This window comes from Thermobia domestica, chromosome 17 (assembly GCF_964235325.1).
Source record: "Thermobia domestica chromosome 17, izTheDome1.hap1.1, whole genome shotgun sequence".
Lineage (NCBI taxonomy): Eukaryota > Metazoa > Arthropoda > Insecta > Zygentoma > Lepismatidae > Thermobia > Thermobia domestica.
In genome coordinates, this window is record NC_137470.1 from 125,717,968 (window position 1) to 125,733,347 (window position 15,380).

Here is a 15,380-nt window from a genome sequence, read left to right on the forward strand (position 1 = left end):
GTGCACAAATATACCCATATCTTATGAAAGGTACTGGACCCCTATACATGACCATATAACTATATAGGATAATAACACCTCATCAAAGGGGATAAAATCGACCAAAAACCAAACACGTGGTACTACGTATTGCTTACGTTTATATTTTGGCAATTTTGTACCCCTAGAAGGGAACGAGGTGGACCATCCAAATTTATCATAATACATGTTAGAGTCCAGTACTATAATACCAAATATATAAAATGATCAATTTCCAAAATTTAAGGGGTGGGCCAAAGTACCCCTCCCAAATTTTTCAAGGGGTGCATTAATATACCCATATGTTATGAAAGGTAATGAACCCCTGTATACGCCAATATAACCATATAGGGTAATAACACCTCATCAAAGGGAATAAAATCGACCAAAAACCAAACACGTGGTACTACGTATTGCTTACGTTTATATTTTTGGCAATTTTGTACCCCTAGAAGGGAACGAGGTGGACCACCCAAATTTATCATAATACATATTAGGGTCCTGTACTATAATACCCAATGTTGAAATTGGTCAATTTCCAAAATTTAAGGGGTGGCCAAGGTACCCATCCCAAAAATTTCAAGGGGTGCATTAATATACCCATGTCTTATGATAGGTAATGAACCCCTGTATACGCCCATATAACCATATAGGGTAATAACACCTCATCCAAGGGGATAAATTAGGTCAAAAACCTCCGAAATTTGAATTTTTGGCAATTTTTTACCCATGAAAGGGAACGACATAGACACCCAATACTGATAGATGTACATACTATGGTCCTAGGCTACCATACCAAATTTTTAGATTTGGCAATTTCCAAAATTTAAGGGGGGTGGTCATATGTACCCCTGCCAAAATTTAGGGGGTGGGCCAAGATACCCCTGCCAAAATTTAGAGGGGGTGGTCCTAGGTACCCCTAGGTCATTGCCCCCGGGCCAGGTCATTGACCTTTCACCCCGGTCATAAAAGAGAGTGAGGATGAGTCATTCGCGCAAACGCGGGGGCCTACTACTGTGTTTCTTGTATAAACATGACATCAACATTATGGTGTGTGAGAAATCTAATAAGCGTTTGTTTCTGCCCCTCGAGACCATCTGCATTCCACGTAGCGAGGACAAGTGTGTGATGTTGGACGCTGGATTTAGAAACAGCCATCGTCAACCATTTCCGCTATTGTTTCTATTATTGCTGCAGCCTTGGAAGCTGATTCTGCTGCTTAGCGGAAACGGATAATATCACGTTTAAGATGCGTTATTATTTCGCGTAAATGTAAACCCTTGAGAAATGAAGGAACGGACTTTAGGTCTAGGTCTTCTTTCGGGCCCTCCTGTTGTTCGACAGAAGTTGATTGGGTGTGGGGAGAAGTGGAAGCTTCAGCGTCTTCGTTGTCCGTAGCCATAGGTTGGATATTAACAACAGTGGGGATGAAAAGCGTCTCTTCTGATGGTTTGTTGAAAGTTTTCTTGGTCTTATCTGTAAGTTTCCTCGGCTGCTGGGCCGGCAATTCAAGAGCCTCAGAATAGAATTTAAAGACTGGACAGCCACGGTAATTTGCCGGGTGATCTCCCTGACAGTTGGCGCAAGTGGCGGGTGTGGAGGAGTCTGCTTTACTGCAGGATTGGGTGAAATGAAATTGCCCACATTTGAGACAGCGCGGGTGCGCTTAGCAGGTGTCTTGTGAATGCCCCAAGCGTTGGCATCTGTAACATTGCAGCACTGAGGGAGGCTTGTATGGTTCGATGTGGACCTTGTAATGAAGTAGGTTGGTAATAGCATACATTTCCTTAAAAGCTGCAGTTCGTTCCGAAGCAACCAAAAACAGTGGCATCATAATTTTCTTGTCATCTGTCTTGCTTTTGCGAGACATTTGGTGGAAGTTTATTGGTTTGTAACCGAGACGCAATAGTTCTTCCTTCAGGTAATCGAAGTCGGTGTCTATAGGCAGTTTTCGGACAACTACCTTAATAGACCTTTCATTTTTCGCTACGCCTGTAGCATACTCAGTTTTTGTTTGTTCGCAATAAGCCTTGATACAATTATAATCATCTCTGTCTGCTGCTTGAATTCGAATGCGCTCCTTATTGGGCTGAGCTAGAGGGGGCTCCTTCAATGCTCGTGATAAGGTCTTAATAAAGGTATAGGTGTTAGTAATTCCGTAGATGAAGACCGGAGGAGGCTTGAAACTCGGTGCCTGCTTTGTCGTACCAGTGTTAGTGCTAGCATTTATCTCATTGTCTTGGGGACAAAACATCGAACTTGTTACTGAGTGGGAGAGTTGGATATGCTGAGGGACTATTAGTGAGGTGTTCTTCCTTGTTGAGGTTTGATAAAGAAGATCTACGTCGCTTTAGCGTTCGTACAACCGTGAAATCCATATCTTCAGGAGTATTCGAAGTGGATGGTTGCGAAGCACTTGACTGCTTGAGTGTAGTGGATTTCAATGTCGCTAGGGCTATTGCTTGCTTCTTTTTGCCTAAAGGCACTAGAAAACCTTCTAGTTTGTACGTTGATTTTATTATTTTTCCTCTGAGACCTGGAATCCGGGGTGATTGTACTTTTTTTAAATTGATTTCGCTGATGTCTTCTGAGAAGCCATCTTTATAACTAAGGTGGGAGATGGCGCCAGCTTACCACAAAAGGGTAGTGACTGCCCCTGTGTATATTCTGGTCTTAGAGCAAAGCTCTAAGTTTAGAGTTTATTAAGGTGCTCTTTCCTCCAGAGAGGAAGCACGAAAGTAATTGTTCGCCGGTATAGGTGCCAAAGTAGTCAATTATTTTTTTCTCTTCAGGTACCTCTACCTCCGAAGAGGAGAGTATCAAAATAAATCGTTAAGCCTAGAGAATAGCAAGGTTGTCAACAGTTAAGATCAAATCAGGGTTCCAATCTCCGTGGAGGTTTAAAAAACAATTCGGCGGTTGTTTCCTTAACCTCAACAGACAAGTAATCCAACCGTATATACGAAGATCGCGAATCAGTTCAAGAAATAGTGATGGAATGCCTAAGTGACTCGCTTATTTTTATCCGCCAGCTACGGATACCCTATTTTTTAACCTGGTAAAAGTTCCAGGTGGCCAGTCCGTATGAGGTTTACCTTTTCTGCATATTTCTAAGAAGATTTAACATTTTCTATCATAAGAAAGAGAGTTATTTCTATTTATGTAATTTTGAAAGACATGTGACAGAAATTCTGGACAAAAGTGTAGTTTATTCTTTTATTTATACTCCATTTCTAGACACAGATAAAACAATTTCCCTCCATTTTATTGTTTCTTTAAACAAGTCACGTAATGACCCATACATTTGGTTCGGTCTTACTTGTTTGTTCTAAACTTCATGCATCTCGATTCGTTTGTTTTTTTCCTTTTCTACTTGTGCTGAAGAAATAAAAATGGTTCTGCGTGCGCGGGAATCCATCCGTGGACTACAAGATCTTCAGACCACCTTGCTATCAAATACTCTACAAGGGAGGATGGCCAGAGCAGAGAAACTATTTCTTTGTTCAAGAGACATACGCACATTACTCTGGCTTCGTCAACTCGATCTGTGTGCGAATTTAAACAAATAACTCGGTCTACAAATTTTACACGTGATTTCGCTAACAAGTTATTATTAGCTTCAATGCTACATGCAACATTGATAAAGCATTAAAGGAATAACACAAATTACAAATAGTGATCGAACTTACAACTCTAGTCACAAGAATAATTCTATTCAAGGTGTCATCTCACCTTCCTATCTAGCAAAAGACCCGGGCTCGATTCCCGGCAGGAGCTCATGTGTTTGCATTCCACGTTAATCAGTAGGTCCTATCTCATATAGCCTTGCTGTTGAAAGGGACGTTAAACTCAAAATCAACTCAACCTATCTAGAAGAAGGGCGAAACAAAATTCATTAATGCTACCAGCTAACATACATTTATACTCCATTTTTTGTTATCATTAATATTAATTCTGGGCCGCGGTGGCTCAGTGGTAGAGCGTTCACCTTAGGTGCTTGGGGTCCCGGGTTCGATCCCAGCCCCAGCCAAGTAACTTTGTGGTAGACAAACACCATGTGCGTGGGTTTTCTCGGGTTTCTCCCGTCCTCCCACTTTATTCATTCCACCATTTCATTCATTAATCATCATCACCGTCTCCTTTAACCTAACCGGCATAACCGTGGGACGTAAAACTCAAAGATTTCATTTCATTTTTTAAATATTAATTCTATCTGTCAATCCATAAATGTAATAATATTATTACGTTCATGTGTAAACCTAAAAAGAATCTGACACAAAGTATATCTCTTCTGTCCCTATCAACAGATTCAATTATGTGTCTTTTTCTTTCCTGCTTTTGTCATAATAATAATAATAATAATAATAATAATAATAATAATAATAATAATAATAATAATAATAATAAACCGTTTTCTTCAGAAAGTTGCCACTACATCGCATTGGATTTTTTCCTTGTTTCGTTTTTATTGCGTTTACTCTGTGTTTTTCGTGGAATGTACGAAAAAGTAAATACCTGGTACATTTCCACCACGATGCTTAGGAATACTATTTTAACTGATGAGCAAATAGGAAGCTCTTTGCGAAATGATATGGGGCAATGTGTAGTATTTTATTTTCATAGCAGCAAGGGGCAAGATAGTATCCCGCAAAAAATATGCATAAACTTTCTTGACAAAGAATACAGTAAATATGTTAAGAATTAAAATTGTTTGAAATATTTTCTCGAAATTCATGGTCCATTTTCGAGATTTTATATTATTATCTGCATCAACCACTAATTAAACGAGTTTTTGTGTTGTAAATAAGCTAAACAAAATGTGCTTGATCAATTTAAAGTTTTTTTTTTTTTAAAAAAAAAGCCCAAAATCTCCCAAGCAAAAAAGAGAAGCAGAAAAACCGAGTCCCCCCAAAAGACGTTTTTTTTTTGAGCTCTTACACCTGTATTTTAAGCATTTCAAAAATTCTCGTAATTTAGTAGCGTCCCGGATTTTCAGTTTTGAAATATGGCAACCCTACCAACGTAATATATAATTTGCGTTTTGGCCTATGTTTAGCAGAAGGGGTCCAACTCTTTTCTCTAAAAAATGTTACAATTTTGGTAATTTCTGTTCACATTCGGTTAGTTTAGGGCACGTTAGATTAGTTTAGGCTAGCTTAGGTTAGTTTAGTTTAGGTTAGGTTAGGTTAGTTTATGTTAAATTAGTGTAGGGGTCCCACATAATTTTCCAAAAAATGATAAAATTTCTCTTATTTCTACTAATATTAGGTAAGTTTAGGTTAGTTAAGGTTAGTTTATGTTAGGTTAGACTTGGTTACGTTATGTTTACGTCTAAGTACTTGCATCATTCATTTCTCCTGTAAATTTTGTGTTTTTTTACGTGCTTCTGGATCCCTTGGACTAAACATACTCCTGCGTTTTATTTGCAATAATCGACACAACAAATTGTTTTATGTGTATCTTGCATTGGGTTCCGTTGCGCTCTGAACATTTTGCGATGGCTGTTAGGGAGTTAGGTTCTTGCACTGTTTTCAATAGTTTAGCTAGGAACATGGCCTTAACAAGAAGGAGCGAGCTTTCGAATAGGGTCCCTCCCTGATCCAAATAAAGTTCCGCCACTACCCAAAGTACGCTTGACGGAAGAGTTATTAATTGATATTGAAATGAATTTGGAGAATATTAAAAGTACATGTGTTGGCAACATTGATAGTTGTTGGGTTGATGGACGCTGAAGCGGCTGAAGTTGAGTGCTTACTGCTTATATTTTGTAACTGAAAGAGGTGTTGTGGGTTGGTTAACACTAAGAAGAATGTTGTGAGACAGTGCATAGAATATAAATCAGTTTGAATTTCCACTTACACTCTTGTTAAGATGATAGGAGACATCTTGTTTTGTCTCGTTTCAGCTGTTCATACCTTCAGTCAAGTAATTATCACAGGATTTGTTTTGTGTTGCACTGTTGGTCATATTATATTGAAAGGTCTTGTAGCTTTATGTGATTTGGTTACTTCAGCTACCAGTAGCTTATATGCACTTCTTGTTGTGCTGTATGAGGACTTTTGCCTTTTTGTAATAGACATAGCCAGGAAAGTCAGTTGGAGTGTCCATCTTCTTGAATACTTAATCGCATGGCTTGGATCTTGTCTTAATAATATTGTTGTAGCACTGGAGAATGGATCGAAACGTTTGTTTGAACATTTTATGCAAATTGGTGTGAATGTGAATAACTTTTTGTTTGATTGTGTTGATGCTATTGGTTCATTTGCAGAAGCCATAAAACAAAGTATTATACTAGTCGGCTCAGGAACATGGTTAGCCCTGAAATTCATTCCACTTTCTATAGTGTATATTGTTACCAGCATCGCACAATTTTTTGTGCATCTATTTAAGAACTTCTGGTTTACGTTTTGTAGTATAGGCGACCTGTTAACATATGGAACGATTTGCGCATGTGAGAGAGTTCTACAATTTTTCACGGACATTCCAGTCCATGCCTATTTTGGTCTAGTAGCCGGAGTGATTATACTTGTTTTAGGTTTTAAATTCCGACGTTTGTTGCTGCTCAATGGAAGTGTAATTATTATATTTTTATACCAAAGTGTAACATCAATGCTTTATTTGACATGGCATCACTTAGAACAATTAATATTACATATTGCAACCTATCAAAGGGAACATGACTCGGACAGTGAAGTTTCTGATGGTGAGGAAGGAGATAGTGTTGAAATAGATCGGCTAGAGAACGTCGTGCAAACCCGACCAGGGAGTTCTGACAATGAGAGTAGGCTTCTGCCAACGTTAAATTTACGTTCCAGGCCAATTCTAAGGAGCCAGTTGAATTTGACGAGCTTATCAAGGAGGCAGTTGCAAAGACAATTAGAAAGAGAGAAAGAAGATAGGTTGTGTATAGTTTGTCAGGATAAAGTGAAATGTATTACTTTATTGCCGTGTCGGCATTTGTGTTTATGTGAAGACTGCTGCGAGATATTGCGAGACAGGCAGGGAGCCTGCCCAATGTGTCGAAACGACGTCAGGAGAACATTGAAAGTGTATTTGTAGACCCACCAGGAAGCATATTAATGGTAATTTTAATATCTTTTGGGTTTAGTTTAGTATATGTCATCTTATATGCCAGAATGAATGTAATCCCTTTCTCTTTTAAGATTATTTCAACCTGTGCTACTACAATAAAATAAGTGTAGAGTAGAGCACGATAATTTAAAGTACAATGCTCTGAAGTGATCAAGACACCTGCATTCTATTATTAACTATAAGCAATGGTGAGGATTACGATGGGTGACCAATATTTATATAGCCACCACATCCTTACCAAGTCATTTTTTTTTTAATTATAATTACGTAATGAAGTACAGTACAATATAACCCAAACCAATTATATTACACGACTGCTTACAGGTTAACGTTTCGGATGACATTTAGTACGTATCTCCAAATCTATCGACAGCTTCGGAGCCAAAACTGTTACTTATAACAAGCCGTTCTAAACATCTTCGTTTGTGGACACCCACCTCGCTCACGCGCCATCTCCTGACGAACGCATCCCTCGCTGCCGCCCGGGCTCCCCTGCTGCACTCCTGCCCTGACTCGGTTATTTAGCATTTGGTCTTTTTAGTGTCCCCTAGCACAATTTGTTTCGTGTTTCATGCTGTACGTCCACACTGTATTTATACTCATGACTACATCACAGTTACGGATAACAAACCATAATCACTCCTAGTTGATTTGAGGAGGAACTAAATTATACCCAACGTTTCATTTATTTTTTCATACTTATTTCTGGGAGTTACCGCATCTATGGCCTTAAGTCCGTCATATATGGGGGATGACGTTCCTCGGCGAACACACAGTCCAGGGAAGGTAGAAAGCGGTCTGGGACATGTATGCTAGGTATCATCCGCCATTTGCCTGGTGTGAATGAGGAAAAAGTCTCACCCCCGATGGCTGATCTGGAAAAGCTATTAAACTCTTTTTGCCAAGTGTCCCCAGTGGTAATCGATCTCGGGTCCGCTTGCAAGTTAATGTTTTAATTTAAAAGCATTGCTAGAAGCAATGTGTAAGGATTTCTTTACAGTCCACTTGCACTGAGCAACTTGTTCACAGAACTATCCAGATTGTAAGTGAAAAAATAATAAATAAAAGCTTAGATCCTCTAAATTTTCTCAAGTCTGCGTGCAGGGAAGTGCATTATTCGTTTGTTAAAATTTAGTCTCCCTTTTCAGTCCAGAGATAGGGTTTATTGTTCATTATGGGTATTATTTAGTTTATCACCCAAATTACTTGGTAGTGATTACAGTTTCTTATCTGTAACTTTGATAGTCATGAGTATAAATACAGTGTGGTCGTATAGCATAAAAGCTACAGTGCATAAAGCACGAACCAGCTCTTGCTGGATGCCTTCTTAAAAGTATGAATGCTTTCTAATCGAGTCAGGGTAGAAGCACGGCAGGGGGCCCGAGCGATAGCAAGGAGGTACGTACGTAGGGAGAAGGCGCGTCAGCGACGGTGTGTATACGCATAAAGAGATAATACAACGGCTCACTATAAGTCACAGTACTGGCTCCGGAGCTGTCGATGCATTTGGAAGAGATACTGATTGTCATCCTTCATTATAACTGGAAAAATTCAACAAGTGTTAAGTAAACAAAAGTAATTTCGCCTTCATCAGACATGTTGTATGTGTTTGATATAGCATATTTGCTGAAGGCGAGTTACATTGCCGAATCTATTATATGTTGTTAATATTTGTAGTGTTTGTTCGGTCAGGTTTGTTTAATTAATATATGAGACATGGACCTACACCGTAACATGTTCAATGCTCTTCCTTCTGGGATTGAATCGGAGACCCCTTTCACCAAAGACTCACGCTCTAGCCACTTGACCTACGGAGAGCACTAGGAGGTCCATTATGTTACAGAGAATCATATTAATAATATGCAAGAGAAATATACTATCTCCACATTGGCATTAAATACATGTATATCCGGCATGTAAAGAACACTATCATTAAATTGGAAAAGCTAAAGCGGGAACACGGTAGCTTAGTGGTAGAAAGCTTATCTCTGGTGCGTGCAGTCCTTGGTTCGATCCCCGGCCAAGTAATTTGTGGTGGACAACGTCATGTCCGTGGGTTTTCTGGGGGTACTCCCGTATCGTCCCACATTATCATTCCACCAGTACTTCTATCACCATTCGCATGCTTTAATCATCTGCCCATTAGTCTAATAGACATAATCGCGAAACGTTAAACTGAAATATTTCATTTCAAAGATTTGAAAGGCTGAAAACTGGCGTACTGTAACGAGGAAAAATAAGTAACTAAAAGAAGTAGATTTACAGTTTTGTATGTGGGATAATTAACAACGTTGCGAATCTCTATGCAAACTTGTTTTCATCATGGATTCGAATCTTGTATACAAAAAAAAAAAAAAAAATAATAATAATATATGCATGTACAAATTTAAGAAAAAACATTAAATATCCCACAACCTTGTAATATAGTTAATTAAAATATGTAGAGTGTGACGAGAACAACAACTCCTTTTTGTTTGTAACTATTTTCTGAATGCATTTCAGTTGTATTGTACGTCTCATATATCCATTCTTTGGATTAAAGGTACTGTTCGTATAAATAGGGGGCCACGGTGGCTCAGTGGGAGAGCGTTCACCTCTGGTGCTTGGGGTCCCGGGTTCAAACCCTGCTCCCGCCAAGTGAACTTTGTGGTGGACAAATACTTGTGTGGGGGTTTTTCGAAGTTCTCCCGTTTCCTCCCACTTTTCTTCATTCCACCATTTCATTCATTTCTCATAATCACCGTCTCCTTTAGCCTAACCGGCATAAACGTGGGACGTAAAACTTAAAAGATATATTCGTATCAATGTATAACTGCAATTTGTAACATTTCTCGTGAAGTACTGTAGCTTTCGCTTGACGAACTAATATTATGATGTATTGAATTTGAAGGTGCATCGCCGCAGATACAACTTCTCTACAGAGGTTTTTTTTAGTTCAATGTACTGTGATTATGCACCCAGGCAAAGGGGATTGTGAAAACAATAACGAAAGAAGCGGTAGAATGAAGGAAGTGGGAGGAAATTAGGCAGACTGTTGTTTGTCCACCACAAAACCCATTTGGCACGAGCTGAATCGAACCAAGAATCTCATGCATTAGAGGTGGGCCTTTTACCAATGACCCTCCCGGCCCATTCACCATAGGACGTTACTTATGATGCCCTTAGCCGAAGCAATACAGTTTTTAATTTTTGTCTATCTGTTTCGGATGTTTTATATATATATATTACCCCCTCAATTCTTCTTTTCCCCGAAAGTCACCTTTGTCAAGCCTATCCGGATAGAACACTGTTGTACACTCCGTTTGTGTTTCTTATGCTCGCGACTGTCCCACATATCTTAAGATGTGCAGAGATACGTTACACATATGATATTTGATAGTCTGTATCTATAGTGTGGCTTTGCATTACAGTATATTCCAGATTTATCTGTTTCTGGGCAATCTTGAATTTGCAGCTTATTAGTCTAAGTGCGATCCTGGTTTTCTTCGCATATAAGCCTACCACAAAGTGAGTGCTTTTAAATTCTGTTTTCATTCTGCAGTCAACTGTTCTTCATAGGTAACTAGCTAAAGTGTCCGTTTTTCTCACGAAGAGGTTTATGGGAAGTATTTGAACTCCTCCCAGTAGGATATACTTGAGTGATGAATTTTGGATTTAAAAAGTACATCAGAAATATTTATTCAGCCCAGTGACCTCAAAAACTATGGATTGGACACTAATATCGGTTGTTTTCGATTATTTGTACGTCACCCCACGTCTTCTTCCTTCCCGAAAATGTTAAGACCTAATTTAGTCCAGGAACCACTCGTGTACCAAACATCATCAAAATCGTTGCTACGATCTAGAAGTTAGCTATCAATAATCGTTACAATAATTTTTATTGATATAGACATTTTTTTTTCGTTATCTTACTTTCCGAGCCATTTGTGGAATTAGAAAGACCTTATACTACAGACTAACGAAAATTGGTTTTTAATGGTAGAAGTTAGAATATAACGATTCGTTATTAAAATATTTAGGTTCAAGGAAATATTGTGTGAAAAACAAGTGGAAGTATATACTAATGAAAGGAGAAAGCAACCTATTTTTTATTTTACTCACCAATACTCTTTATCATAGTTATCTGATGTTCAAAGTGTGCATTACACAGAGTGATTCTTTTAAAACTCACGGATTTCATTTGGGTCTAGAATTTCTCACTGAGGTCCGATTTTCATGCGGTTTGTGGCAGGGTTGGCTGGTTTAAAAAAAAAAACACGAAAAATGCTTTAAATTGTGTGAACTTCATTATGATGTCTCCACATATGAAACCATCTGCATTACGTTTATGTACTTTTCACCTTTTAATCAAGGGGTCCCGTGTTCAATTCTCGGTCGAACCACAACTCATCTTTCAAGTGTAAACCAAGTAGTGATTCGAGATGTCCCTTTAAGCAAAAGTCTTCTCCGTGATAACCTTGGTATTTCATAAGGATGTTAAGCCTAAACATACGGAATGAAACCAAATTGTATATTTCTACTTGCCTGAATGCATGTTGTTTTAGAAAGAAGCCAAGGTTGCTTAAATATATTGATAAAAATTGGCAAAATTTATCAACTGCCTACGCAGCTTCCAACATCAGCTTGGATTTGACTTTGTTTTAATTTTATTGAATGATATCTACATACCAAATTTGTAATTTAATACCTCAGTTTTAGCGTAGTGATTATGATACGTTGACCTTAATATTTTATATACAAATACATTTAAAGTAATAACAGGATTTTCCCAATAGCTAAGGTGGGAGTTTCCCGATTTATATATAATTCTGTATAATGTTTTTACTTGTGTAACTATTTACCTTTTTGTCCTTTTGAAATGACTCTTGACAATTATATTAAGGCCTGTGTAAAGATCAGTACAACGTATTTTTATCAGGAGTCCTTCGTGAGTGAGTCGGCCATCGCACTTGTGACCAATTAGTCCCGGTTTCGTGTCGAAATGGACAATTTTTCTTGGATGAAACCGAGAAGCGGTTTGGATTCCGCTTTAACATTATGTGACCCTTTCCAGCATAACCTTGTTGCATAATAACACCAAGGCGAAACAAACTAATTTCTGTCCATATCTAATATAAATACATAGAGTAAATTATTTAAACAAAACAAAACAAAACAAAAAAAAAAAAAAAAAGGGTTTAAACCAAAAGAACCTGTTTCTTTTTTTGTGGGGGTTTCTTCAATAAAAACCGTGGTTTTTGGCAACCCTGGTTTGTGGCGAATGATCAAGTAACGATGGGAGATTTATGGGACTATATTTACTGGTTTAAATTCATCCGGGGTATTATCGGCCACGCCTCAAGAAAAACCGCAAATATTCGCCAGTGTACCTTGCAATTGGAATGTGGTTTTGGATTTTTCAACTTATACCCAAAACTCCCATGTTGAATAGCTACAGCCGATTTCTTGCGACAAACAACGGAGAGATTTCTTGGACGACTTAAGGGGTCGATAAATGACATTTTCCACAAGAGGGTCCGAAACCTCCCTGACTCACTTAGAAGGGATCCTGTTTCTTCCAATTTATTAACTAGCGACCATAGGTATATGTTACTATCTGGGGCAGAACCTGAGGCAAATTTGTTCCTAAATAATCTTCGCGAAGCAACAACAGCTTCCGTTTACCAAAAACTTTTAACGATAAACTAATGTTGCTCCAAAGAGTACACAATTCTCACTGTGTCCTGATTATACTCACACAGTAGCACAGAATTGCACAGCACAATTCCCAATACAACGGCCCAGTTTCATATTTCTTAGTGTAATTGACCTTGGCGAGGTTTCCATGTACGAAGAAAACTCAAATATTCACACCGCACCGCACTTGATTCCAATTGTGAGGTACACTAGCGAATATTTGCGGTTTTTTTCCTGAGGTGTGACCAATATTACCCTGATGAATTTAAACCAGTAAACATAGTCCCATAAATCTCCAATCCTTCTCTAATCATTTGCCACAAACGGTATAAAAATCGGACTTCTGTTAGAAATTCTAGACCCAAATGAAATCCGTGAGTTTTAAAAAATCACACTATAGTAATAAACAAAAGCTAATATCCACGCTGGAATATATTGTTAGTATTTTTGTTGATAATATACACGATTTATGTAGTTACAGTGCTTGCATGCCCGGAGCATCATAAGTTTATCGTTAAAAGTTTTTGGTAAACGGAATCTGTTGTTCCTTCGCGAAGGTTATTTAGGAACAAATTTGCCTCAGGTTCTGCCCCAGATAGTAACATATACCTATGGTCGCTAGTGAATAAATTGGAAGAAACAGGATCGCTTCTGAGTGAGACAGGAAAGCATCGGACCCTGTAGACAGCTCTTGTGGAAAATGTCATTTATCGACTCCTTAAGTCGCCCAAGAAATCTCTCCGTTGTTTGTCGCAAGAAATCGGCTGTAGCTATTCAACATGGGAGTTTTGGGTATAACTTGAAAAATCCAAAACCTCATTCCAATTGCAAGGTACACTGGCGAATATTTGCGGTTTTTCTTGAGGCGTGGCCGATAATACCCCGGATGAATTTAAACCAATGGCGCCCACGGACAACAGAACATTATTCTACAAGTCAAAGTAAAGCAAAAAAAATATATATATTTGTATACTTTTGGTGTCATCGTCTGGAAACACAAATTGCACTATGTGACAACGTCGCAAATAAAGAAACGTAGATTAGATCTACCAATCTATCAAATAGTGATATCGATTCTTTCCAGATGGCAGCTAAAGTCGATATTGATTGACACTAACATTACTTATTAGTGTAGCAATCCATTTAACTGCTTGTTGTATTCGTAGGCTAATGGCTCCAAGGTAATTGTAACGTTGCCACATTGTGAAATTTTGATTCCCCGTAGCGGCTGAAGGAGGCCCTTGAGGGCAAATCATCTTATAACATTTTCGCTTTATTTTGACCTATAGAATAGTTGTCTGTGGTCCGTGGGCGCCATTTTAGAACACCCGATATATACATACAGGGTGTTAATGAACTATACCGACAAACTGAGAAGAGAAAGCGTTCATATGGACCTGTGGCGAAAAGTGCATAGTTTCAGAGCTAGGGCTGTCCAAAGTTGCGAACAAGCCAAATTTCGAGAGGCCCTATTTCGAATTCGAGAAACAGTGGATGGTGGCCCTTATTAGCGTAAAGGAGGTCATGAATACGCAGTCCAAAATTGCACATATCAGTAATGTTCAGTGGGTGTGCATAGTATTCCCTGCAGGGTGATATTCCCAGACATGCCATCAACTGAATTTTGATATATGCTCTGATTTTATGCTTGGTCCAAAGCAGGCAAACGATAAGTTTTCATAGCAGTGAACGCGGAACCCTTTGGCACGATATCGGAAGTGTTCAGGATCGTTAGCAGCACGGTCTCTCGTACTCGGAAAAACGCACGCTGCCATGTTTTCTTTCACGCTGATAAGTGAAGAAAATGTGAAATATACCGTGATGAAATACATGGCATCATACGTTATTCGGAACAAAGAAAAACATGGAGCTACCGGTTCCTATCACTTCTGACTTCCCTCGGAAGCATTGGATATCCATTGTTGTCAAGGCTTACTTTCTGCCTACCCTGGACCCCTCCTTGTAATCAGGGTATATCTGAAAACTCTATTGAGAGCATATGTGAGAATTACAGCCTGTGTGAATACCCTGTATACCTGTTGAAAATTGATGAAATATTCACTTCTGGATTGTGTATGCGTGGCCTCCTTTACGCTGATAAGGACCACCATCCACAGTTTCTGGAAGTTGAGATAGGGCCTGTTGAAATTTAGCTTTATCGCGATTTTGGGCAGCCCTAGCTCTGAAACTGTGCACTTTTTGCCATAGGTTCATATATACTTTTTCTCTTATTTTGATGTGGGGAATCACCTCTTACAGTTTGTCGGTATAGTTCATATATATATATATATATATATATATATATATATATATATATATATATATATATATATATATATATAATGTCTGACTTTTCTTGCTTTAATAAGACGTTTTCTACTGTTGCTAATCTGGGGTGATAACAAATAATTGCGTACAGATTGATAATATCCCCGCAAACTGAAGTACCCGGGAAATGTTTACATGTTATCCTATTATAATATATGCAATTATTTTATCCCGAAATTCACACGTAATATTTCAGAAGTTATATTTTATGTGACCAGTTGCTTTCATGCGTGCAGATTAATTTTATGAGTGCGCATCCAGACATG

At 38.5% G+C, this 15,380-nt stretch overlaps 1 protein-coding gene across 1 annotated transcript in view; it reads left to right on the forward strand.

Annotated features, from left to right (window-relative positions):
• Positions 1-5,714: 5,714 nt before the first annotated feature.
• The window catches only part of LOC145674322 (uncharacterized), a 29,995-nt gene continuing 20,329 nt past the window's right edge, over positions 5,715-15,380 (forward strand). Inside the window, exon 1 of the mRNA XM_081744225.1 lies at positions 5,715-7,100. Coding sequence (XP_081600351.1) covers positions 5,890-7,077 — 1,188 coding nt within the window. The 5' untranslated portion in view covers positions 5,715-5,889 and the 3' untranslated portion in view covers positions 7,078-7,100. The remainder of the gene's footprint in view (positions 7,101-15,380) is intronic.